This window comes from Podarcis cretensis (assembly GCF_951804945.1).
Source record: "Podarcis cretensis genome assembly, chromosome: 1".
In the NCBI taxonomy this organism is placed as follows: domain Eukaryota; kingdom Metazoa; phylum Chordata; class Lepidosauria; order Squamata; family Lacertidae; genus Podarcis; species Podarcis cretensis.
The window spans coordinates 99,176,888-99,203,567 of NC_137170.1; the positions used below are offsets into that span (position 1 = coordinate 99,176,888).

A 26,680-nucleotide genomic window follows, 5' to 3' on the forward strand; every position below is an offset into this window, starting at 1 on the left:
AGTGTTTCCTGGCATGTGTCAATGAGTATTACCGGTATCTTTTTATAGACATGCTAATTAAGCTCAATATAGATGATGGAACAAATACAGTTCACAAGAGAATGCCAGCAAAGAAGTGCCATAACTTGGGTGAAAGCAGATTTTTAGAAGATCAGTACATCCAGTATTGGTGGCTATTGATCAGCTTGTGGCTTAACTTCTAAACTGTTGCTTATTAGATTTACAGTCTATCTTACTACAGTGGTACCTTGGGTTACATATGCTTCAGGTTACATACACTTCAGGTTACAGACTCCGCTAACCCAGAAATATTACCTCGGGTTAAGAACTTTGCTTCAGGATAAGAACAGAAATCGGGCGGCGGTGGCGCAGCAGCAGCAGCAGGAGGCCCCATTAGCTAAAATGGTGCTTCAGGTTAAGAACAGTTTCAGGTTAAGAACGGACCTCCGGAACGAATTAAGTATGTAACCAGAGGTACCACTGTAATAGGTTCTGGGTGAGTTAAAATGGTTTTAAGAAAGAGATGGAACATGCAGTCCCAGTGAAACTCAACTGTGGCTCTTGCTGTCATTTGTTGGCTACCAGCTTACACTGGGCAGCACACACTCTCACAATTAAAAGAAAATAAAAGCATTCTAGAACAGTTACAACACTGTAAAAAGATTCACAATTAAAAACACGATTTCATCCAGTGATCTCATGGTTGCCAGGTGTACAGTATTCTTTGGCCATTATTTAGGAATGTTTTCAAATTCCCCCTCACTACGATGCACCTCACTAGAGGAGGGCATTCCACAAATGGGGAACCACCAATGAAAAGGCCCTTTTACATGTCAGTGCCAACCAAGCAGCCCCTATTGGTGGCATCAACCGTAAGTACGTAATCATACTAAGGGTGTTTGATACTAAGGAAAGAACTCTTTTAGGTACAGTGGTACCTCGGGTTACATACGCCTCAGGTTACACACTCCGCTAACCCAGAAATAGTGCTTCAGGTTAAGAACTTTGCTTCAGGATGAGAACAGAAATCGTGCTCCGGCAGCGTGGCGGCAGCAGGAGGCCCCATTAGCTAAAGTGGTGCTTCAGGTTAAGAACAGTTTCAGGTTAAGAACGGACCTCCGAACGAATAGTACTTAACCCAAGGTACCACTGTACTTCGATCCCAAGCCATTTAGGGTTGCATATGCTAAGACTAACACATTGAATTAGGCCCAGTAGCTCCCTGGCAGCCAGTGCAATACTGTACTTTCATGACCTGTGACACATCGTCCCATTGGGCTGCTATTGCCTTGTGGTACTACTTATTAAGAGTACTGGGTTCCATTTATTTGGTGGTGGAAGCTGGTAGTCAACTATTGCATGAGGCTTCACTGTTCAACATCTATAAATATATCACACGCAAAGACACTTGCAGGGATAATAGAAAGACAGAATTGCAGTGGAAAATTATTTTGAATATGTTCTTTTAGAGTGTAGGAGGAGCATATTCTCAACCAGTTCAGATCGGAGAGTAATTTTGCCTTTGCTCATCTCATTTTTCTAAAAAGCAAGATGTTATGATAAGGCTATAAATATACAAGTTTGTCGAGCGAGTATTTTAACCTCATCAGTCACACTTTTTAGACTTATTTTCTATGTTGTGTATTGTTGAAAAGGTTTTCTTTACCAGAGTCCATTACCCAATTTTTAGAGTGATTGTAAGAACTGAAATCTGGGAGAGGTGCATATAAGTGTTCTGTGACACCTACAGTAGCATTATATGACCTAACATGTTGGCTAGGGGAACACCCTATATACTTCCATTTTGTGCAAGGCCATTATATACAACAGGTTAGAGCTATGCAGCCAATGGGGCAAAATGATGTTTATAACACCCAATTCACCACCAGTGCTCTCAGCCATCTTGTAAATGTTGATGGAGAAAAAAATGTCAAGGCCTGGTGATATACAGTGGTACCTTGGGTTAAGTACTTAATTCGTTCTGGAGGTCTGTTCTTAACCTGAAACTGTTCTTAACCTGAAGCACCACTTTAGCTAATGGGGCCTCCTGCTGCTGCTGTGCCGCCAGAGCACGATTTCTGTTCTCATCCTGAAGCAAAGTTCTTAACCCGAGATACTATTTCTGGGTTAGTGGAGTCTGTAACCTGAAGCGTATGTAACCTGAAGCATATGTAACCCGAGGTACCACTGTATAATGATTTGTGTTTATCATGTCCTTCGCTTGACATATTAGGATGCTTCTGTATTTATGAAAAAAATCTTAGATCTTCAAACACTCCAGAATTTAGGGAATTTATGAAGTACTTCATGTGGCATTTGTTACAGTACATAATTATATAGAATTCATTGTGCTTCCCCGAAGAACAAATGATCCATGTTACTCATCAATCTGTTTTATGTTTAGTGAACAGCATACATAAAAGTCTTTGGGGGGTTTCCTAAGAGGTTTCTTTTTGACAGCACATAAAACTAATATTGTTTGGTCATGGTATTAACCTTGAGCTTAAATTCAGCATACTTAATCCTGTGATTAATGTTATGATTAAGCTAAACAGCAAATTCTGAAAGCTTAAATATTTGTGAATGCAAGCATGAAATAAAATTCTAATAACCACTACAATGATGTGGATATATGAATTGTGTTGCTTGCTAAAGATAACCTGGAACTGGTGTCTCATAAAGTAATTTGTCAATAGGCAGTCTTCTTTTTGCAGCAGACTCTTCCCTGGTCTACCTTTCTATCTGATGCTCCAAAATCATGGAGCATTATTTCTTCAGGCATCCTCTCAGAGATTGATGGAAGAGTCTTTCTCAACACAATTCGATCTTTAAATCAATCATCATAATTTTCAACTAGAGTTCTAGACATGCATATTCTGCAATAAGGAATGCAGTAGTTTCAGTAAGGAATGAGAACAGTACTAAAAAAGAGAATTGGGTTTTTGGGGGGTGGATAGAAGAATGTATGCACTTTAGCTTAGTAATTCACCATAGGTGGGAGCTATTTTTCTCCAATGACTTCTGACGAGGAGATTCTGCTTAAAATGTGCAGTTGTTCCTCAGTATGTAGGATGGTGCTGCTTCACAGAAACAGTGAAGTACCTCTGCTGCAAGACAAAACTATAAAGTTGCCTGTGAAGAAGCTTGCTTGGTTATAGTGTGCCATTGGTTAAAATTCTGATTGCTGATGACAGTTAAATCGTACCATCCCTCTGGCTGTTCTTTCTATCAGAATTAGGCAGTAGAGATTCTGACATGGTCAGAAGCATTTCTTTATTCATCTAATTATTCCTCCCGCCCCCCATATAGAATAGTACTAACAAAAAGGCTGTCTTTTTATGGATTAAATTCTGAACTATAGCCTACTTTAAATCACAGAGTGTTAGTCCTGTCCTAGGACTAATAGCAATTTGGGGAGGGTGTGTGTTTTTTTCAGCACAATGGTGCAGGAGGAAAGGGTTGGCCATGGACACGGTGGAATCCTAATCAGACCTCCTTGCACTTTCCATTTCTATTTTAACAACAATAACAAAACATTAATGAAAGTAATGAACCATGGTAGAGTTATGGGTGATTTGGCACATGGACTCAAACACTTTTGACTGGTAAGTTATTAACTCCTCTGCTAGCACTGAAGATGTTGGTGAGTGACAAAGGTTTTGGCCTTTTTGTACTGAATCATTTTTAAGTGTTATAGGTTCCTTATCACTGGAACACTCATTTTTGGACTAGAAAAATATTTGCTGTTATGCATCCCACGTGTTTTTGGATGCCAGTGTGCATTGGGATTAGTACCACCAGGAAATCCATTACGATAGGAGAATGGATTCATGGCATCTTGTGTTCTCATATATTCATTGTTGTTGGCATCCGTCCGTCTCGAGGGACAATGTAAGGGAAGTGTTGCCTTCTGTGGATATCGGTGTTCCTTCTACTAAATAAATAAAATCTTAATGTCACAGTTTTTTATTTATTATTGACTCTCATTGTGCTTTATTCTTGCATAATGATTTAAACACATTTTTCTCCATGTGCCAGCTGTCCTGTTGTGCTGAGCACTCCAATTTTCTCTTAGCAACTTCTTCAGGGTTGTTTCATACAATACGTATATAAAATGTTGAAGATTTGATCAGTTAATGAAAGGGAGCCAGTTTATTGAAGAGGCCAAAGATAGGACTTTTAATAGCCAATCTGTTTTCGTCGTCTTTTGAAAATTCTATTGCTGTTGCTACGATATCTTCAAAGAGGTGCCTCTTTTTTGGTTTGTTGCCTGCTGACCTTGTGCTGTTTTGTTATGGCTGCTAGCAAATGAGAATGGGATTGCATCAAGGAAATAGTTGAATGAACATCTTGCTTGATGCATCTGAAGCTGTGCCTAACAAAAGATCCCTATATCTGCAGGTTGAAAACTGGTGTCCCCGTTTACCCTGGAGAGCAAAAAATCCTAATGAAGAAACTGATCAAAAGACGATGGTAAGGAGTATGTCTCAAAGCTTTCAAAATGGTTAACAAAGTGGGCCTTGGAGTTACCTTAAGTTCAGCTTTCTGTGTAGGGAGAAAAAACCAAAAACAAATCTTGGGCCATAAAGTAAATCCTAAACCGTCTGAATGCCTAGTAATTCTGGTCCTAATCTCACATACTTGCTTTCTCTTGCCATTCTTTTGGAAACATGCATTTGCTGGACATACTTAGAAGTTAATACACAATTTTTAGATACTACAGCAAATATTTGGAAGCATACTTTTTATATTGCAGGTAGGTCTGTTCAGTCAGCAGACATATTTGGTGTACATAAAGTCAACTTCATTAAAATTGGGAGCCTGGGGGGGGGGAGAAGAAACTTTGAGTTATATAATAATATATTTATTATATAATAATAAAGTAGTATTATGTCACAAGTTAAGAGCCCCTCTTTCTAATGAAAGAGTTGCAGTGCTGAATAAAGCAAATGCTATACTATTGACTTAACAATTAAGAGCCACTCTATATATTTGCTATTTCAGGTGTATGTTTAAAAATGTGAATATGAGAAGCAATCACATAATGGCTAACCTATATATCATATAGGTATGGTTGCTGGGGAAATGTATTTGTCTTAATGTATGAAATGACCAAAGTAATATGGGGGGAGGGGAGAACACACATGATGAGCTCAGTTATCACACAGATAATATCTAAGAGCTTACTTTCCATTTTCCAACTTTGTGAGTTTGAATTTTGGAATATCTGTATGCAATTTTTAAATAAATAAAGTGGAATGACACTGTGCCTCTCACACCCACACTCTTTAGAGAGATTTCCTCTTAGGAAAAATAATAATAATTTTTTCAATATCACTTTTAAAACTTTTCTGTTTAATTGAAGGCCGAAATCAGAACGAATTTTGAATTGCTATACAAAATGATGTCCAGGCATGAAGAGTTCCGGTGGATGATGCTACGAATAAGAAGAATGGCAGACACTTGGATAGAAGCAATTAAATCACTTGCTGAAAAACAAAACCTGGAGAGGAGAAAACGAAAAAAAGTGAGTTCTGCTCCAAGGCAGAAATACCATTTCATCTAGAAAACTGCCCCATTAGCTTTAAGTGTCGAGTAGGAGCTGGTTCAATATACTTGCCTTATGTCAGTATACCTCTTTGTATGTCAGAGAAAAAGAGAGAGGTAACTAAGCTAGCAATTCAAAATGCTTCCAAATGGTGACACTTAACTAGGTAGTGTAGGCTAACTAAAAACCAGTTACAATTCTCTGCCAGTGGGATTTTAATCCAATTAAAAACATGAATCCAAGGAAAGGAGCATTTTGAGGATATAGTATCTGAATAAGCTTGATTCTGGATGGACAGGTATACTTGCAATCTCTCCATGGTGTTAAGGGCCAAATATAAACTGATTTCAAATGTCAGACCCTCCAAGTATCCCTATTTTTCAGGGACAGTCCAGGATTTACAGAAGCCGTCCTGGTTTCTGATTTGATCCTGAAATGTCCCGCTTTTCCATAGGATGTCCCTATTTTCATTGGATAAATGTTGGAGGGTAATGGACTTATGAGACCCCTGAGCCAATGAGATAAGTAACTATGCAACCTTTAGAAGACATCTGAAGGCATCCCCGTATAGGGAATTTTTTAAATGTTTGTTTTGTTAGATTTTTATATATGTTGTAAGCTGCCAGAGTGGATGCGGCAACCCAGTCAGATGGGTGGAGCATGATGATGATGATGATTAAATAGGACATCCCTATTTTCATCACAGAGAAAATAGTTGGAGACTGTGAAATATTAGCATTGTGTATGGAATACCTTTATTTTAATCCAGATGTCTAGAGTTAGAATTATACCCCAAGTGCACTTTTTGCTTGCAGAATTTATCTACAATGTAGTCCTTCTAGGACTAAAAAGGAGCCACATACTATTTACAGTTTTCTATCTGTGCACAAAAAGCACCTGGGACACAAAATATCCTAAGAAAACTAATTGTATTTTATATGTGGGGTGCTTTTTTGGCCTTGCAAATACAATAATTTGGGTTATGATTTTCCTAGTCATCACAGAATCATAGAGCTGGATGAGGCCATGAGGTATCCAGCTCCCTGCAATGCAGAAATATTTTGCCCTATGTGGGGCTCAGACCCACATCCCTGTGATCCAACCAGGTTGGTACAGGTTTATGGTGAGATGGTGATAGTTGCCATTGGTGTAATTTATTGCTCCAGCCACTGTTAATATCCTGGCATTTAAAAAAAGTCCCATGGTTTTTTCAAACAAAAAATGATCCAGGAAAAGCATTCATTCATTCTTCTGGCACCAGCCCACATGGCTCTTTTTGGGGACATCTTACAACCCCAAGTTTCACTCCAGTTTTGCTTGGGATATAAAAATGTCCCCCAAAACTATTTGTGTTATGCCTTTCAGTGGTCTGAATCAGTGATAATGTGAAAGCATTTTTGGCAGTCTCCTTTTGGCCATAAGGAAATGATTTAATTTTCTCACAGGGTACCTCACAGATAACCTCTTGTTATTGTAATGAGAATAATTGGAGTTAAATCACATTAGAAGTAACTGGTACTAATATAATTGGCACCATCAGATCAGAAGGGATCCTGTACCAGCAGTTAAACCAGAGAGTATTTATTCTGGATACACATTTTAAAAAAACAAAACAAAAAACAACCCACACATTAGATTGCGCAGAACATGGACCAACCTTAAGGGATTATATAATTGGAAACCAAATGATATACCCTAACCGTGAATACAGAATTTGAATAGAAACTGAAACCTGCAACAACCTGCCAGACTCAGCGGAATCACATTTAAGATGTAACATTAAATGAATGACTAATAAAAAGCCTTAAATATAGTGTATTGCTTTTTGTTATTGACTGCGTACTGGGTTCTGCAAACAGCTCAGGGACTAAGGGCTTTGGGTTGTATGTGTATACATACTTACAGGCAGGGAAGCCCACCACAGTCCACATTAGATGATTCTCTAATCATCATTAGATTAGAGAATTAACTTCCTATTAATATTAGGCAGGCACCTTCGTTGTACTGAGTTTTTTTGGTGCCTTCTAAAAACCTTTTTCCCACCAGCAGGCCTCCCTAGAAATGTAATTTGATCATATGCATTTATTCTCAAAACTGTTGCTCTTATCTATATTTTGATAATTGTATTGTGCTTACTGTTTTCGAAGTTTATTTTATTGCTATATTGAATTGGTATTTGTGCTGTTTTATGTGAATCTCTTAGAGGCTGCAATTTAGTGGCATTTGAATTTTGCTGGCTAAAAAAAGGATACTGCTGAGACAGTAGCCCTGTTCATGTTTTACTCTTGCACAGGGCATAAATGTTTAGGGAGTGGGGAGCGGCTCACTTTTAGTCCCACCATCTTACGGGTTCTGTAAGGGGAAAATACCACTGTATGAGCACGTTTGGAGGAGCTCCACATAGTCTGAGAACCTAATTGGGGGGGGGGGTGCCAACCAGTGGCGTAGCGTGGGTTGCTTGGGGCAAGGCAAGTATCCTCGCAGCTCTGATGCCTGTGAGCATCGAGCAGGATGGGGGTTTGGTCAGGAGCGGGTATCTTTCTAAAGCCCGTGCAGATGGAACCTGAGCAACTGGCCATCGCCAATTCTGTGTGAGGCAGAGGGCGTACTATTATTATTATTATTATTATTATTATTATTATTACTACTACTACTACTATTACTATTATTATTATTATTGCAGTGGTACCTTGGGTTAGGAACTTAATTCATTCTGGAGGTCCGTTCTTAACCTGAAACTGTTCTTAACCTGAGGTACCATTTTAACTAATGGGGCCTCCTGCTGCGCCGGTACCGCACAATTTCTGTTCTCATCCTGAAGCAAAGTTCTTAACCCAAGGTACTATTTCTGGGTCAGCAGAGTCTGTAACCTGAAGCGTGTGTAACCCGAGGTACCACTGTATTACTTTCTTTTTATCTTTTGAAATTTTGCACCCCTAACAATTTTGTGCCCAGGGCAACTTCCCCCATTGCCCCGCCCATGCTACGCCACGGGTCCCAGCTGTGCAGATCCCCATCTCACAAACAGGAAGCTTGCACATGCTTCTCACACAAAAGTGAGGCCTTGCTTCTCTCTCTGCACACTTCTGCCCACATGAGTAGGTCTGAAGTAATTTCAATAATTGATGCCTTTGGATGCATGACTTATGCTCTTAGTTTCTTTTCCTTTTGCATTGTGCCTGTTAGCCTGTGAGTCTGTGGCTGAGGAGTATCTTGTGTGTGTTTTTAACGTTCTGTAGATGGTGTAAATGAACAGCTCCACATGCTTAGAAAATACTAGGTGTTTTATAAGTGATTGAAATAATTAAGTACAACTATTTAATATGCTATGTTGTAGCAATTGGGGCTGTTGATGTAAAATGATGTTATAGTTAAACCCTCTGCTTGATATATATCCAGTACATTTCAGCTTTCTTTTTCAGGTCCTTGTTCATTTGGGACTCCTCACAAAAGAATCTGGATTCAAGATTGCAGAAAATGCCTTTAGTGGTGGCCCACTTGGTGAATTAGTCCAGTGGAGTGATTTAATTACATCTCTCTATTTACTGGGCCATGACATTAGGATTTCAGCTTCACTGGCAGAGCTCAAGGAGTAAGGAGATTATTTTCCACTTTGAAACTTGAGTACCAAAAAAAACCCTTCCTTTAACTGCAAACTCTCTTGAAGCCTTTATTCTACAGCCTATAATTTTGTGAAGAGGAAAATGAAAGTGATAATTCACTAAACAGATGATAAGTAGATTATTTTCATAAGCTAAATATGTGCACCATGAAAAGCATAATATGTTTTCATTGTCACTGCTTCCTCTTTAGGCTTCATAAATGAATGCTGAAAAATTCAGAACTAAGCAGTTCTATTCTCTGCCATTACAGGTGTGCTAGACATCTGCAGCAAGAGAAATGTCTTCTAATTTGTTTCCTCTTTTTCTTAAATAACCTTTATTTCCAACATGAAACTGTTTATCAGCAAATTAGATTGGTTGTGGTTAATTTGTGTGAAAGCCATCGTTTTTTTCAGACAGGTTTTGGATTTTGAGCTGTTTTCTGAAGATCCTGTTCTTCAGCATGTGGCCCATAATTTCCAAATTATTTCATTGGAAACACATTGAGAATTAAGCCCGTGGTTACACTGTATTGTGCTGGGGGTAATGTTTAATAGCACAGGTGGTGGTACTGTAAGGCCACAAGGTATGCAAACTTGATTTGTTTGCATTCAGCCTTACGCTCTTGGCAAAAAAATGCAAAAAAATAATAACAGATAAAAGCAGGCAGAAAGGGGGCAGGCTTCTGGGAACAAAGGCAAACCCCACCCACCATGACATCTAACGTGTTTTGACTATACGTGGTTTTAGGCGTGATCCCAGGAACGTAAGCCCTGCATAGTTGTGGGCTGACTGTATTTGTATGTCAGAAACCGATGAGCTTTGATTTCAGGGCCCCAAAGAACTGTTCTGCTGTACCACATCTCAACTCAATAAGCCTGAAAGACTTCTCTATTATGCTTCCTTGTAAATTAAGCCAGAGAGTTAATGTATGGCAGCTAGTCCCGGAAGTGTGTCTGCTTGTATTTGTATAATATACATAAGCAGCCATGAATTAAAATGTTTACAATATGGGCTTAAAGGATTAGTCATACTGTTTGGTGACACTCCTTTGGTACATGAATAGGCCCATTTGTGGAAAGAATTATGTGAGTTTAATGTAATAGGGTATCCCTATCTGTTTTAATCTGGTCAGGTTTCACTGTATTTCTGCCAGTGCAGTGAGCACGTTTATGCTAAGGAAGTTATCAAGTGTTAACCCTGTTGTGGACATTTCCATGCATTAATACCTCTGTCAGTAGTGCTGTTTGCTGAAATGTGAGACTAATGCAGTTTCAAAATGAGACTAGCATAATTTCTCTGGAGATTGAGGATCTGGCAAGTTAGTTGCATCTGGAAAGACCAAAATTTTTGAGGCAAGCTTTGGTCTTGGTAGAGAGCCCACCAGGCCCCTCACTTTCCTGATATATAAAACCCCAGTAAGAAATTGGAAGCACATTGTATCTCACCTACTACTAAATGGGGAAGAAGAGCTATTGTGCATGTATACATCAATGTGCACACCCACACCATGGTAAGCTCGGGAATTTATTCCTCTTGCAGTGTTTCACAAGTATACAGTACATGGAGAATTGGCTTCTCTGAGACATGTAGCTCATAGAGGGAAAACAGAACCCAAGGTCATTTGTGAAGGTTACCTATCAGTATTGGATTGCTAGGCAGGAAATGGGGAGGAGGCACTCAATGAAGGGTGTGGAATTCCTTATAGGAAAGATGCCCTCCAGCTCCAACCTATTCCATATCCTGCTTCCATTCCCTGACACAATATTCTACTTCATTCTAGTGGGGCTCCTGGAGAAGGCAGCAGTGAAGAGTAGAGGACACGAAAGCCATGTTGCACAAACCATATTTTTCACATTAGTCTTTGCCTGCACAATACAGTAAGCCATACTACGGTTTTCTGGGACTGTGTGGATGTGCAGGTACAAAGAGAGTTGGTTGCAATCATTATGCTTTCTTCCTGGTCTTCTTTTAACTCCTCTGCTGAGCTAACCAACGATTTGGCTTAGCTTGTTTTCCAAACCCAAGTGCTGGCCGTAGCTCACAGTTAGCAAGGAAAGAGCCTAACCACAAGGCCAGGTTTTGATGACGCACTAAATCAAACCATGGCTTAAGATGGGATGACTAAAGTGACTGTGAAGTTCTCTCCAGGAATCCACATGTTCTCACAGTCGTGGTAAACCATAGTTTGACATATGGTGTTCTGTGAACCAGGCCAGCAAGATGTTAGATCAGTGCTGATAATTTGAGGGTTAGAATACTGCCTTGGGCAGGCTTTTGGAGTTGCAGTGACTCCTGCTCAGACACTGCTCTTCAAAAATCCTGTTGAGGCAATACATGCGCATACACACACACACATCGGTTTGTTAGTCATTCTGTCTCTGGGAATGGAAAAATAAAAGCTCACTGTTAAGACTAAATTTATTTCATTCTTATGTATGAATGCAGGAATTTGGTGGAAATGAAGTTTTTCTTTTTTCTTACTATTAGGATTATGAAGAAGGTTGTTGGTAACAGATCTGGCTGCCCAACTCAAGGGGATAAAGTAGTGGAACTAATTTACATTGACATTGTTGGACTGACTCAGTTCAAGAAAACCCTTGGACCATCCTGGGTTCACTATCAGTAAGTATTTCTTTCTAAAGCAGTTTATCAGAAGGCATTGTGGTTCCACATATCTAGTGCATTTTTACAACTTTCTCCTCATTGTTTCTGATGTTGAATCTGAATTTTTAAACTAGCCCTATTTATGTGCTGCTCTCCTACAGAGCATTCACATAAGGCCATGACGCCAGTGTCACATACCCAGGCTGTCCTCACATCTTGTGTGGACATCGGAAAAGAACTTCTTTTTCATAGGAGCTCTGTTCATTTGCAGGTCTGTGCTCAACAAGCAGCCTTGCTCCTGCTTTAAAACACAAGTGCCCAACCTGTAAGAAATTGTATGACAGTACCCCCTTATGTCCCTCAAGGCCAGGGCGTTGGGAATCTCTCCCCCCTCCCCCCCCCCCCCCCGCTTCAGTGAAGTGGAACTGGAAAATTCCTGGATATCAGGAGGATAAATCTTGCACAGAGCAGAAATGTAATATTTTTTCCTTAAGACTAAGATTCCTGATTTATGCAAGCCTGAATCTGTGGAGTAGCTAATCCATTAATTGTCGTTTATATGCCACTGAAGAAGTTTGAAATGCATCTGGCAATTGGAGTCACTACTTTTTGCTGATTAGATTTATTAATCTCTGTTTTGTTATCTGTTTTGTTTTTCAGTATTGGATTATGCGTATCTGAAAGTATACTTAACCAAAATAAATTGTATTATTTTGCATTCTTCTTGCTTTTTAGTTGCTTTAGTTTTTTTGTGGTCAGGGTCACTCAGGTGTATCTCCAGACTTTATTTTGGTGCACTGTGAACAAACCTTGTATTCATACCCGCCCTTCTCCCCACTGACACCCAATTACTTCCTCTTACAAAAAATCCAGGGCTTGTTTTTCTATCCAGAGTGGTGAACTGAACTACAGTTTATACTTGCTCTCCAAATCATGTTTTCAAATCAGCTTCAAGCTGTGGTTTGCCATTCTAGTTTGGAGTGAAAGCATAATCCATATTTGGATGACTCAAATGTAATAGGCTTGCAGGAAAATGGAAGTAAATATTTTTTTCAGATGAGCAAGGAGAGTGTGCATGTGTGTGCAAGCTTTATCACGTAACACCAAGCCACAGTTTGCAGTTGTAGCAGAACAGAGCCTGAAAAACATAATTGAAAATATGAACGGGCAACATATATTCACTCATTTTTCATTCATGTGGGTTTACATGAAACTGAGCACATTCTGTTAGGAAGAAGATTGGAGGAAAAAATGTGCCTGACAAACTAAAACCTCATTGTTTTCCTTCTTCCTAGTTCATTAAATATATGAAATAACATGGATATTCCAACTTTTCTTTGCTGCTTTTCTTTACCAAATGGTTCAAATTGAAAAAAAGCTGTTTTTAGCATTTGAGGTAACTTGGTTAACTATTCATTTTGCAGCATGAACTGAGTAATGGAATAAAGTGCTTAGGAAAGCTATGGGCTCTGGAGGCATTTGTTGACGATGGGGTCCAACAATATCTTGCCTTTTCAGTTCAGGAAGTTGAATTAGTTATCCTTTGGTTTTCTTTAAGCTTTCTGTTTTCCAGTTACTCTTTGGTACTCTATAAAGTGGAAGTCATCAAAACACCTCCAAGTGGTATAGCAGTAAAACTGCTAGCACATTTGCAAAGCTAAGTAGAGTCTGGTATGGTTTCAAATTGGATGGGGGACCACGTGTTGAGATTCCTGCATTGCAGGGGTTGGACTAGATGGCCCCTGGCATCCCTTTCAGTCCTATAATTCTATGAAAAGTAGAGAAGAAGAAAACTTAACAGTAAAGCTACTTTAGGAATCACATTATATACCTTTTCTTAACTTTGGTTTCCTTTCCTTCAAACATTATTTTTAAGAGTGCACCATATGCATAATAGTGCATTAAAACTTGACTTGGTGATTCATTTCTGTTATCAGTTTTAATGCAACAGGGAGAATAATAAATATTATGTAACCTGTCACTGTATTTCAGATAGTTAATTCAGCCTACTCATTTTGCTAATCCTTATCTTCCAAGAATCATCCCACGTCCTGCATTTGGCTTAAAACCAAATGCTTTTATTCAAATCCCACTCTCCTTTCCACAGTATAACCCAACAGCTTCCTTCTGCTGTATGATTTATTCTACTAAATAATACGTTTGGTTCCCGACAAGCACTTGATGTAATCAAAAAATAATTCTGCTGCTGTAAAATGTTTTCACTGAAAGCGGTTGACATAAAGCTTTGAATTTCAGCTACCCAGTGCAGACTTAGGAGACTTAGAATGTGGAAGTATCATGGATGCATAAAATAGAATCACAGAATTGTAGCATTGGAAGGGACACCGAGGGTCATCTAGTCCAACCCTCTGCAATACAGGAAACTCAACTAAAGCATCCATGACAGGTGGCCATCCAACCTCTGCTTAAAAACCTCCAAGGAAGGACAGTCCACTTCCCAAGGGAGTCTGATCCACTCTCCAACAGCTCTTATTGTCAGAAAATTCTTCTTTGTGTTTAATTTATTGCATCTCTTCTCTCCCCCCTCACCTCTTGATCCCATCCCAACTCTGAAACTGCCTTTCAAATACTTTTTCTATCAAAACTTCTCAACAAAGTACTCTTAGGCCATTGTTGAGAAGTACTTCTAGGCCATTTGTCAGTGGACACGTGCAAATAAGAATAATAATACTTGGTATTTAGGGAGAATGGGCCCTTTCTAAGTCCCAAGATTGCTAGGTTTATTATGTAAATTGGCCTGTGGTGTTGCCATCAGAGGCAGATGTTTACCATATTTTCTTTGACATGAATAAATATGAATAGTAACCATGCTGATTTGTTGATGCATATCATGGTATTGCTTTTATTCTCAGTTATGCCAGAAATTTCTGTATCAGCTTTAGAAGGCATGGTCACCAATTACTAACACTGTTGTTGCCTTCCTTTATCTTTGCACAGGTGCATGTTACGAGTGCTAGATTCATTTGGGACTGAACCAGAGTTTAACCATGCTCATTATGCCCAATCTAAAGGCCACAAAACTCCATGGGGAAAATGGAACCTTAACCCACAACAATTCTACACAATGTTTCGTAAGTTCAAGTTGTTTACAAAAGCAATTTTTGCTTTTCAGAATAGGAGTTAGCCCTCGGAGTCATCCAAGTCGAGATATTACATAAAAAAGAAGATATGTCCACATATTAAACTGTTTTTATAGGTCTGTAGTAATTTTGGTATCCTTCACTTTTAATATTACAAGTCTTTGAATATAATGAAAGGGTAAACATATATTCTAAGCACTTATTAAATGCTAGGGGCTGCATCTCTGCTCTCTTTGCTGGACCATCCCACCTACTCTTATCTACCCCCTCACCAAAGCCACCCCCTCCCCTTACGCATCATCAAGGACACTCTCTCCCCTCCTCTTCCCTTTTCTCCTTACACCTTGCCAAACATCTTGCTCACTTACCTGGGCCACCCATCCTCTGGCCTGTGCTGCCTTCTGCCTTTCTATCTCCCTCCTGCTCAGCCCCTTATGCTGCTGCCTTGGCTCAGCAGTTCTGAGACCAGGTTTTTTTTACCATGCTGTACCTCACAGTGCTACCTGTCAATAGCCATGTGAATTGCAACATGACAATATCCTTAGGAAAATACATAATAGAAGATAAGACTTATGACAGTGTTGCAGTGATGCATAATGATGCAGTGCTGACTTTTTGTTTGTTTGGTTGATTGGTTTACAGCTCACACTCCAGACAATAGTTTCCTTGGTTTTGTTGTGGAACAATATCTGAATTCCAGTGACATCAAGCACTTCAATGTAATTAAAAGGCAGGACCAGTCGCTTGTCTATGGCAAAGTTGATAACTTCTGGAAGGTGAGTTGCTATGCTGAACAAATCTTTTCTTGGAAGTTCATTTTCAATGACTGAGCAGAACACAAAGTTGCAAGCTTAAACTGAGCTATATTTTAATTCGTGTTTGACAGGTACTTTTTAGAAAACAATGCCGGCAGATATTATCTGTTCAAAGAGGTTTTTAACAAAAGATGCAGCTCCTTTAGACTATAGTCTTGTGCACAATTTTACGTCATTATATGTTCAGCCAGGTTTATTGCACCATGTTTATAACTGAAAGATTTGGAAGGCGAAAGGGACATGCCATTAATCTGTACCAAGCCATTAGCTGGTTTATCATAATGTGTATGAGCAAGTACAAACATTTGACTCTTGTCTTCTCCCCTCTCCTCAATTCTCATGCATTGAAACTTAGAGCTCCTGGTTGGCTTCTCAGTCAAACTCTCCTAGCTGTTTTTACTGGGTGGAATTCAACATCATGCTCTTCCAATCATTCTATCTGTGCAAGCATTACAACTTGTCAGGTGGAATGATTCCTCTCTCTCCTACCTCCTCGTGTTGTTCAGGTGGTTTTACTGCCACCCAAAAATAAAAAATAAAAATATATTTAGTGTGCAGGAGCCAAATTGTACATGTGGAAGTCCTTGAACAGGGCTTCTGTTGATGAGGCTGGTTAGGTGAATCCTGCCCACTGTCTTTAACACATTATTACATGCACGGCTTCTGTGTTCCCATTTGTGAGATTTCTAGTGTGAGTGTCACATTCTTTTTACCAAAGGATCTCCAGCTAATTGTCAGCTTAACTGAATGTTTAGCCTTACAAATACCTCCAAAAAAATCCCTGTTTTCAACACTCTCAAGTTTCTTTGTAATCCAAGTATTCACAATCCTGACCATAGTGGAAGATAGAGGCCCTGATTTGCTACACATTGTGAAGCCAAAGAACAGCCAATGGAGACTTACTCCAACTCTCTCATTTGTTATAAGTAATTGGTCTCTGGGTAGCAGCCTCTGGCCAAACTTGCTTGTGGATTCATGTGTTGTTGAACTTGTAGGTACTGAAAGAAAAACAGAAGAGTTGATTTCTCTAGTTTCAGTTATTATTTTTCTTTCCAAAATGCTCAAAGGAATTGCTTTTACATGTTTAAAGATCCATTGAATTAGGTATTCTTTTAAAAAGTATCGTTTATGAAGTGCCAATGGTAGACTAGGCCATTGGCACTTTCAAAAATGATAACCTATGAGTTATCTTTTGCCTAAAGTTTTTTTTTTCTTTTTTACTTGCTAACTTGCTGTTTCCCTGTAATCATAATATTAAATAATTCACTTATTTTCACATGCACGGCAAGGTCTTGACTGAGTCAAATTTCTTAGCACTGACTTCAAGGCATTCTCCTCATCCAGAAAGAAGTGCAGAGAGAGAGAGCGCGCGCTGTATGCTTACTTTTGTTCATTTCCCTTGAGAATTAAGCATACAGCTCCAGAGAACGAGGGCAAAAAAACAATCCTTAGTCACCTCTGGTCTGCTAGAAGAACAAACACTTTGGAGTATCCTTCCCCATGCCCTCTAGGTGTTTAGGACTCTAGCTCCTATCAGCCCCAGCTAGCTTGACCACTGGTCAGTGATTATGGGAGTTGTAGTCCAAAACATCTGCAGGGCACTAGGTTGGGGAAGGCTGCCTTGCCTTGCCCTCCATTCTCAGCAGAAAGGCTTCGTGTTGTCCCATTATTGCCCAGAGGGCACAGCCATCATCCATAATACAACACAAGTATTCAGAGAAGCAAATGCAGCAAGTACTACTCTGTGCAATTAAAATTCTGTAATTTCTAGCTCTTCATAAGAGGTAGCTGCTGAGAGCCAGATGAGATAATCTTAACCTTTTGTGCTTATATGTTGTCATTTTATTTGGTAAATGGCTAGTTGAAATGCAGTTGTAACAAACTGAATTATAATGGCATGTTAACAGCCAAAGGCAGCTGTGTTAGCATGTAAGCAAGAAGTTTCAAAATCCGGTTGGCCAACAACTTTATTGGACCTATCAAAACATTGCAAATTCGTTGCAAGCTTTTGAGTTGTCCAGACAAGATGTTACATAAAGCAGGAGGTGAGGGTTTTTCTTGGTTTGTTTTTAGGACAGAGAGGTTAGGCTAGATATTGTAGCATGTTTGCAGATGGATCTTGGAGGCTGGGTAAATCTCTCCTTGGTGCTACAAATACCAGGTTTTACACCTCGCATTCTAGAAAAAAGAATCAATAGCTTGCAACCCAGATATGTACTTTAGTTACTGAAAGCGGGATTTCAGCTAGTCACAACATCAAGAGTTTGGGCTGAGGAAAAGAATTAACTGGATTTGCATTGTTTAAAAGTTCAATTTTGCGTGCACACAAAAGTAAAGAGAGTTGTTTATGGAAGGAGTCATCTCTGTTCTCTTACCTTCCAAAAGAGCTATCATCTATACTAAGCAGTGTCTGTAAATCACAGAGAAGGTACTTTAATGCTAGCTTCTGAGTCCGGCTTGTTTGGAAGCCATTAGCCATACTCCCTTATTCAGACCAAAGGAGAAATTATCTGGTTTGTTTCACCGTTCAAGTGAAGGGAGAGGCAAAGGAGATGCATATCAACTGTATATATGTTGGCTTATTTGACCAGGATTTTATCATGCACATGCAGCCACAGATGTCATAGAGTGGATGCTACCCTGTTTTAAACTATTAGAGGGCACTCAGTCAATCAGGTACATCTCCCTTTTATGCCATTAACCTATGACTAAAAACTGCTTCTTAGATTAGAATGCCTAGGCATCCTGAATAAATCCCAAAAATAAATGGGTGGATATATGGTGTATACCAGTTTCCCTGAACCTGGTGCCCTCTCGCAGGGTGTCGTCTTGAACTATAACTCCCATCAGTGATGCTAGAAGTTATTGGGGGAAGGCTGATTTACAGTGTTGCATTAAGAATATTTAGGAAGCCACAGCCAATTCAAGCTGTCATACATGCATGTATGCAGTGGTGTACAGATGCATATAGAAGCTTTTAACATGATAGCGTACATGATGTGTATGTGCACATGTACATTATCTAGTGCTAAAGCAGCTCTAATAATTTGTGTAATTAAGATATTGTTCCTTAAGGAAAAACTAGTGTACGCGATTATCTTAAGTTGTTGCTCGGTTCTTTACAGAAACATGCCAGACTGAGGATTTAAGAGTACAAATTTAGGAGTACAGGTGTCATTTCAATTTTCAAGGGTTTCACAAATTGAGTTTTGTGGGGCATCTTAGTTCTGGCTAGCAGCAGAAAACTGTGAGAGCTCTTCATAATTCATAGTACAGACCTTGGACACGTAGTTTCTTCATCCGTACTGTAGTAATTTCCTGGGATTTCCCAGTGATTTAAAGCCACAGTGTACAAACTTCCTCAGTGAAAACATTTCTCATTATACTTCCCATAGGGATAAATCTGCTAGGTTAAGCCCACTTCAAGAAGGCGCCATGGCAGAAGAAAAGAAACACGGAGAGAATGACAAATGCCTAGTGGCCCCTTTGCCAGCCTATTTTGTCTGCCCGTTACAAAGCCTGAAGGCCTATCAAGACTTTTTCTCTGTGTGGCAGCTGTCTATTCATTTCATTTGTTTAGCAGCATCTTGAGGTTTTGATTGTCCTATATTTGCCCATGGTTCTTGAGCAGAAAAATTATTTTCTTATTATTTAAGTGGTAGTTGTGCTGCTTTCATTGTGACTTTGAAGAAAAATCATTAACTTTTTCATCCTCATTTACGAACACTCAAGGTTTTTAGAGTGTGCTCCTCGTGCTAGAGTACACATTTTAGCAGCATTGGAAACTGTTGATGCATTTTCAGCTTTTGTTCTATTGTCAGTACTAGGAGACTTTTAAAAGCCTCAATAAAAAATGAGTATAATTAATCAGTTTATTTCCCAATATGATTAGTAGTACATCAGAAGAACAGCCTGTCATATAGACTTGGATCTTGTACTCAGAAAGATGTATCAGATTTATTTTCAGATTTTTCTTTTAGTTTATTTTCCCCCAGCTCCCTCCCTTTTTTCCTTGGTTCCTTCCTTTCCTCCCTGTCAATTGGTCTGCCATATCCAGCATATTCGTATCCGTTGTTAAATGCCCCATCTGTAAAATAGCTCTTTCCAGAAATGTCAGTTAATGTCTCCTTGCATATTAACATTCACTGTGGAAAAGATAAAATATTATCTTAACCAGTATAGTGTTTGCCCTCTCACCCCCCTGGTCTACCCACTATAGATAGATCTGAAATGAATACGGAATCCTTCTTCAATCCTTAGATCTTTGCTTTTCCTGGGGGATGAAAATATTCTAGTGCTGTTTGTTCTGTGTTACCGATCTTCCTAGCCTAATTAAAGACCATCTGGAGGATGCATGCTTGTAAGGGTAAGGGCAGTGACAGCAACCTCCTGATCATTGCGTGGACAAGCGGAGTCCCCAGATCCCGAGTGGTCCGTCCCCCCGTCATGTGGAATAACGACTCTAGACAACGTGCTATGGGGTTAAATTGGCCACAACTTTATTAAATTTCAAATGTGGGTAGATCTTGGCTCAGGCATTGGGCGTTCTCCCTCCCCAGTCCCCAGCCGGGGACCTAGGGAGCTACAGGGTTATCCAGTGTGTGTGTGTGGGATGGGCTGGCTCTGGAGAACATATGTTCAAGCAGAGATAGCCGCCCCCATTACGCCGCCACCGCAGGGGAGAGCAATGACGACCTTTCAGCGTACGGTCAAAGCCTCCCTTCAGAAACCCCTTTAACGGGGAACCCTGGTATCGCCGCCGCAAAAAGGAAGATGGACTAAAGGATTCCGCCCAAGGCCTGATACTGCCAAAGTTGTGACGTTTTGCTATGGGAAAGGCGAAACCTGCCAATGCAGGGAAATTCCTTTCCGGCCCTTTAACAGTGACCTTATCGTAGCAGCGCCCGCATACCTGTGGAGAAAGGTTAACCTGCAAAACCTATGAAGAAAAGTTAACCTGCAAAAGAAGACATTAACTGAGGGTGGGTAGGGTGGGAGAAGCTCTGGAGCCAAGTGAGGATTACCAGGTAAGATCCACCCTCTATTGTGTGGGCAGGTAATCCCTCCCCCTACCTGGCCTGGTTTCCCTGGCAACGCTTCCCCCAGGTGGGATTGGACAACTCACTGGGGTAGGCAGGGACCTCCAGGTATCCCACCTGAGGGAAGGCAAAGCCTATGCTGATGGGGCCACTCCAGATCCAGGGCTGCACGCGTCCACGCAAAGGGCGCCCCCCGTTTTAAGCGGGGAGCGGTCATTACACCTCTCCAGGTTCCCAACTGTTAAATGAGCAGTTGTAACATGCAGGCAAAACGGACAATAGGTGGATAGAACTTGCTGCAGAATGTGAACAGTGTGTGGACAGTAGAGAAGAAATGGCATTTGTTGGTATTCATAGAATAGAGCTTCTTCCTCAAACATTTGGGATTGCAGGCTCCCATACACTCATCTTCTCCAGTTTACTAGTGATACACACACACACACACACACACACACACACGTTCATCAGGGATCCTGCCTCTCCAAATTTGGGGGGAGGGAGCTGCTGATTTATACCAAATAGTCATTGCTTTTTTTATATAGGGGGGAAAGGTGTTGGTACTCACCATGAAGTTGTTACAGTAAGTGCTGCACTTTTAACTGGGGTGGGGTGGGGTGGGGGTGCCGGTACTATGTGCCATTGAGTATCCCTAGAAAAAAGTTATGCAAATTGTTAACAGCCATGTAACAAGTGGCAGCTGGCCACAAAATGTTACAGTGTGCTGTGGTTTTACTCAGAGTTCCAACCAATCCATTCCATTGCTCCTTCCACTGGTCTGGTTTTCCTCATTTAGTATCAGTCAGTTAATATTCTGTCGCCACTGAGAGTGCTCTGCACTCAGTGGCTTGTTTGGTCACAAGGGTTCTCCATTTGGGGATGTTTTTAGGGGGTGAAGTAGATAGTTTTACACTACATTAAAGCCCTTGATTTCTCCATATGGGTGTCTCCCAGTTCCATTCCTAAAGGCAGTTGTTTTGGTCCCCCCCCCCCCCCCGGCATCTGCAAACATCACGGTTACCTCAAGTCTGCATGGGTGGTGCTGTTTTGCCTACACCTTCACAAGCATAGGCAGATAAATTAGAGATGCAGGGAACAAAGATGATCTTTTCAACCTATTGAATTTGAATCATACTCTCCAAAGTTTGTCCTGCTGTACACAGTGCTTATTCCTTGCTTAACATATGTTTGCAAATAAAGAGTCAATCTCTTAAATCTGCAAATAATGATTAAATAGTTCATTGGAAGAATTTTCAACTGTAATTAAGGTAAACCCAGATTTACATCTGTGCCAGCCCAGATTTCAGAGTAATGACTGCATTTGTATAGTCACATTTTTATCTATAAAATAAGGCTGAGTATTTGTCATGATGTCTTTATACAGTGGTTCTCTTGATGCTCACTACCTTGTGCTATATTCATTCCTTAATTATCTGTGCTACACAAGGTTCATGTCTTTATATACCTTATGATAAACAGTGATAAAGTGCTTGAGCACCAGAACTAAGAATGCTATGTTCAAAAGCTATATTTGCTTTTTTTTTTAATGACTAAGAATTTGGGGATAATTAAAACTGCAGCACAATCATCACCTCTAGTTTGTCCTTGATTGTGTTTATGAAATTTAGCTGTAATGCCATGCACAGAAAAGCCACTCACCCTGATTGTGGGATAATCCTAGGGTGGTTCCAAAGCCATGGCTAGATGACGTGGGTATTTCAGAACAAAATATATTAGGATTGTAAGGATTGTGTAGCAAATGCATAAGATCTGTATGCATTCTTCCTAATAGACGGAATCTATTTAGTTAGATGGGGTGGAATAGGGATATGGATATGGATGGAAAGAGTCTTCCTTGTGCAGTAGAGACAAAATATTTCACAAGATTCCACTCAGTTGGCACCTGTTTGAGGAAATAGCAGTTTACACATGTGTTTCTGGGAATGTAATTTGTTTTACAGAAGCTGTATTATTGAGAATGAAATCCAAGAAGGAATAACATATCCTTCTGCCAAATTGAATTTATATAACTGGCACTCGGAAGCTCTTTTTGTATGCTTCGGCATTAAGCAGGATTGAAAAGAGAAAACATAGATAGATTTAAGATTCTACCATATTCCCTCGTGAGATTTTGAAAAAGTATCTGCTATTGAGAGTTACAATTAATTTCTAGTTCCACACATCTTGCTGCATTAAATGTGACATTTTAAAAATAACAAAGTTGTCCCCAATCATGTTCAGCTGCTTCAAGTCTTTCCTGAAGTTTGTATCATTTAATCTTGTAACAATAGCAAGACTTTTGATTTTTCTATCTGTAGTCACATCTGCAGGGCCATTATGGAATACAGAACTAAGGACTAGAGGAGGGGTAGCCGGAGCTTGCGGGGCTGGCGCTGGGGAGAAGCACGCGTCTCCCCGCTGTCAGCCTCCAAACCACATCGGGAGACAGCGGGATGGCAGCGTTCCGCCTCCCCGCTGTCCTCCGACCTTGTGGGGCTGGCTCTGCGGCTCTCCTGAAGCCTGGAGAGCGTGAGGGGTCGGTGCGCACCGACCCCTCTCGCTTTCCAGGCTTCAGCGAAAGCCTGCATTCGCCCCATAGGACGCACACACATTTCACCTTCATTTTTGGAGGGGAAAAAGTGCGTCCTATAGGGCGAAAAATACGGTATATATCTTTTAGAAATCCTGCACTTACCTTTTAAAAAGCATGTGTTGTGGTCTTCAACCATGTATCCAGCTGTGTAGCAATAGTTATTTTTAAAAAAATCCTTCCAGTACAGGTGTCACCAGCATGATGCTCTCCAGATGTTGTGGACATCAGCCCCAGCCAGCATGGGCATTGGTAAGGAATTCTGGGAGTTGTAGTCCAATAACATCTGAAGAGTGCCATGTTGGCTACCCCTGTTCTCGTTTTCCATTGAATTCTATGAGAAGTCAGAGCATAGTGCTATAGAACAAGACTGCCTGGTGTGGCAGTGAGGTAATGCTTGGGCTCCCCCCACGCAAAGAGTATAGCCGGATTGCACTTTGTTCCTGTGGCTTTTAGCAGATCATTGATTAACAAGATTACTATTCTGTGGAGGTGACCTGCATAATTTTTAAATAATGCACATTTTTGCTAATTGTAGGTTGCCAAGTTGATGGCTCAGGCAGCTTTACCTCCTCCTCCTTACTATCTCCATTTAAAACAGAACATGTGTGTTCTTTCTTTCCTTCCTATGTTTCTGCAGCTGATTACCATAAAGAAAGCTTGTGGAAATTTGCCCCTTTCCCATTGAAAATTGTACACACATGATTATATTTTCCAGTTTAATGTTGCTTTAAGAGGGAGAAACGCATCAGGCTTTGTCATCCCATTCTCTGATGTGAAAGGTCTTTATACTGAGGAGGGTTGCAGGTGGAAAATAATTGGCATAAAGTAATAACAGTTGTGTATTCGATGATCAACAGAAGTGCCTTCTGTAAATAGCAAGTTTATCGTAGCTATCAAGAAGAAAGCAGCTGCTGGTTCTGCCCAAGGAATAAGAACCACTCTTTTGCGGCTCTGTGGTAGAGTTTAGTGTTGGGAGCCTAGCTTTTCTCTAAAAAGCCTTGGCAAATGAAGTTCCCTCTGGCTGTGTAGCACTGTACCCCTGAAGTGTCATTTGCACCTGGCCAGGAAGATATAAGATGCATGAACATGTATGTAGAGGTCACATAAACATCTCTATTGGTGTCATGGTTGTGGGGTTTGTGCCATGCCCCCTTTGGCCTCATTGAACATTTTGGAGGCCCGATGTTCTGAGTTGTGGGGCCCTTAGCCTTGATACCTCATGTGCCTAGAGTTGTAAGGCCCTGGCATGAGACAGGATCAGGAAGGCATCCCTGTTCACTGGAAGCTAAGGCCTAGGCAATGGAGCTATGCCTGGTCGTTACCCTTGCTGAGGACAGGACTTGGTGCATCCAAGGCAGTCATAACAATAATAATTTATTATTTATACCCCACCCATCTGGCTGGGTTTCCCCAGCCCCTCTGGGCGGCTCCCAATCAAACGTTAGAAACACAATACAGCATTAAATATTAAAAACTTCCCTAAACAGTGCTGCCTTCAGGTGTCTTTTAAAAGTAGGATAATAGCTTATTTCCTTGACATCTGATGGGAGGGTGTTCCACAGGGCAGGCGCCACTACCGAGAAGGCCCTCTGCCTGGTTCCCTATAACTTCGCAGTGAGGGAACCGCCAGAAGGCCCGCAGCGCTGGATCTCAAGTGTCCGGGCTGAACAATGGGGGTGGAGATGCTTCTTTAGGTATACAGGACTGAGGCTGTCAATGGAAATTAGCTGATTTCACTGTTTCATTTGCAGTGCAGAAGTTAAGTTAATAAATATGTGGCCTTAGTTTGACCCATTTTATGTATCTTGTCTCTCTATTCCAGTTGCAAACAAGTACTAGCCCTGCCTATCCTAATCTGTGTCAAAAAATCTAACAAGTCCATTCTGTTACTAAGCAACCTTTCCTTAAAACGTTTCTTCTGTTCCCACCATCCCTTCCTCCTGCCTTTGAACACTGAAAAAGAACTAAATCTCAGATAATTCACTTGGTGTGTGAGCTAATCCTTGAAATTAAAAAAGTATTGTAAATTCTAAATGGATTAAGAAATTAAAATTTATAATACTGTACAAAAGAAAATATGACATGATTTACTATTATATTCACAGTAACCATATCGTCCTCTAAAACACTTTGGATTAGAATATGAACATTCCTATAGAGCAGGGGTGGGCAGTCTTTTCTGGCTAGATATTTATCTCTCTCTCACATCCCCCACCATGGACTGAAGCTGATAGCTGCTATCATAGTGATGTTGAGAGATTCTTCCTTTTGAAGACACACACACTCCATCGTTGATTGGACTTCAAAGCATACTGTGGGGCTTTCAAATAGCCCTTTTGTAAACATCCACCAATGGGGATGTTTACAAAGGGCTTTCTCTCTCTTTCTCTTTCTCTCTCTCTCTCTCTCTCTCTCTCTCTCTCTCTCTCTCACACACACACACACACCCTTGAGTTTTTCCTTCAAGTCTCTGCAGAGTTTTGAAGGAGAAATGTGGGAGGGATGTGTGGAAAGTATCAAGCAAGGCATGCTCCTACTGCCTGTTGGTTGATCCCAAATGCCCCCCTCCATGTTTTTCCTTCAAAGCACAGAGATTTAAAGGAGTAGTGTGAGTGGGGTGTGTGTGTGTTGAAGGTGTTCTCATAGTACCCATCACCTGGGAATGCATCTTGCTTGATCAAAGGAACAACCAAGAGCTTTAATCTCACCTTAGCATCTGTCTGAGCAGCCCCATACTGATCTTGATTCAAGCTCTGTTTCAAAGACCACAGTCATTTAAATAATGTGTGAGAGTTTGTAGATGCTAGAATTGTTGTTGTCGTCATCATCATGCACCATTATTAAAATTTCCTACCCGCCCTTCACCATAAGGTCTAAACATGGGTCACATCAAGAACACAATACAATTTTTAAAACTAACAACCATACAAAACAAGTTAATTAGGCATATTTCTCTTTAAGGAAGAATTAGCATTAAAAAAACCAAAAACTCCAACCTGATTGAGTTTAATGAAGTCAGAAAAATTAAGCCAAGCTGTTTAATTCTTTTTTTCTGGCTTGGGTTTTCATGAAGACAGGGTTTGGAATTTACAGATAAGCCCAGGAACTGGCTGTGTGTACTATAGTAGGAAGGGAAGGGCAAGGGAAAGAGATCCGAGCTCCAAGGAAAGCTAAGTGGAAGCATGTTCAAGGAAGGGGTGCTGAAGACTGCTGAAATCTTGGGATCAAAAACTGATTGGAGTTGTCGTCCAAAAAGGAGGACATTTTTCTAAAGGAAAGACCAAATAATCATCTCCTCCTTTACTGGATGTGTGATCTTCAACAGCAATAGAGAGGGATTTTTGAGTGGTGGACCGTCAACTACAAAATACCCCCTCC

The 26,680-nt window shown here is 40.5% G+C and overlaps 1 protein-coding gene across 3 annotated transcripts in view; it reads left to right on the forward strand.

Annotated features, from left to right (window-relative positions):
• Positions 1-26,680, forward strand: part of MGAT5 (alpha-1,6-mannosylglycoprotein 6-beta-N-acetylglucosaminyltransferase) — a 121,123-nt gene that overhangs the window by 72,488 nt on the left and 21,955 nt on the right. For all 3 annotated transcript variants that reach the window (XM_079993604.1, XM_079993606.1, XM_079993605.1), the window contains exons 6-11: positions 4,402-4,473; positions 5,366-5,527; positions 8,971-9,140; positions 11,641-11,775; positions 14,716-14,849; positions 15,501-15,634. In XM_079993604.1, the coding sequence (XP_079849730.1) occupies positions 4,402-4,473; positions 5,366-5,527; positions 8,971-9,140; positions 11,641-11,775; positions 14,716-14,849; positions 15,501-15,634 (807 nt within the window). The remainder of the gene's footprint in view (positions 1-4,401; positions 4,474-5,365; positions 5,528-8,970; positions 9,141-11,640; positions 11,776-14,715; positions 14,850-15,500; positions 15,635-26,680) is intronic.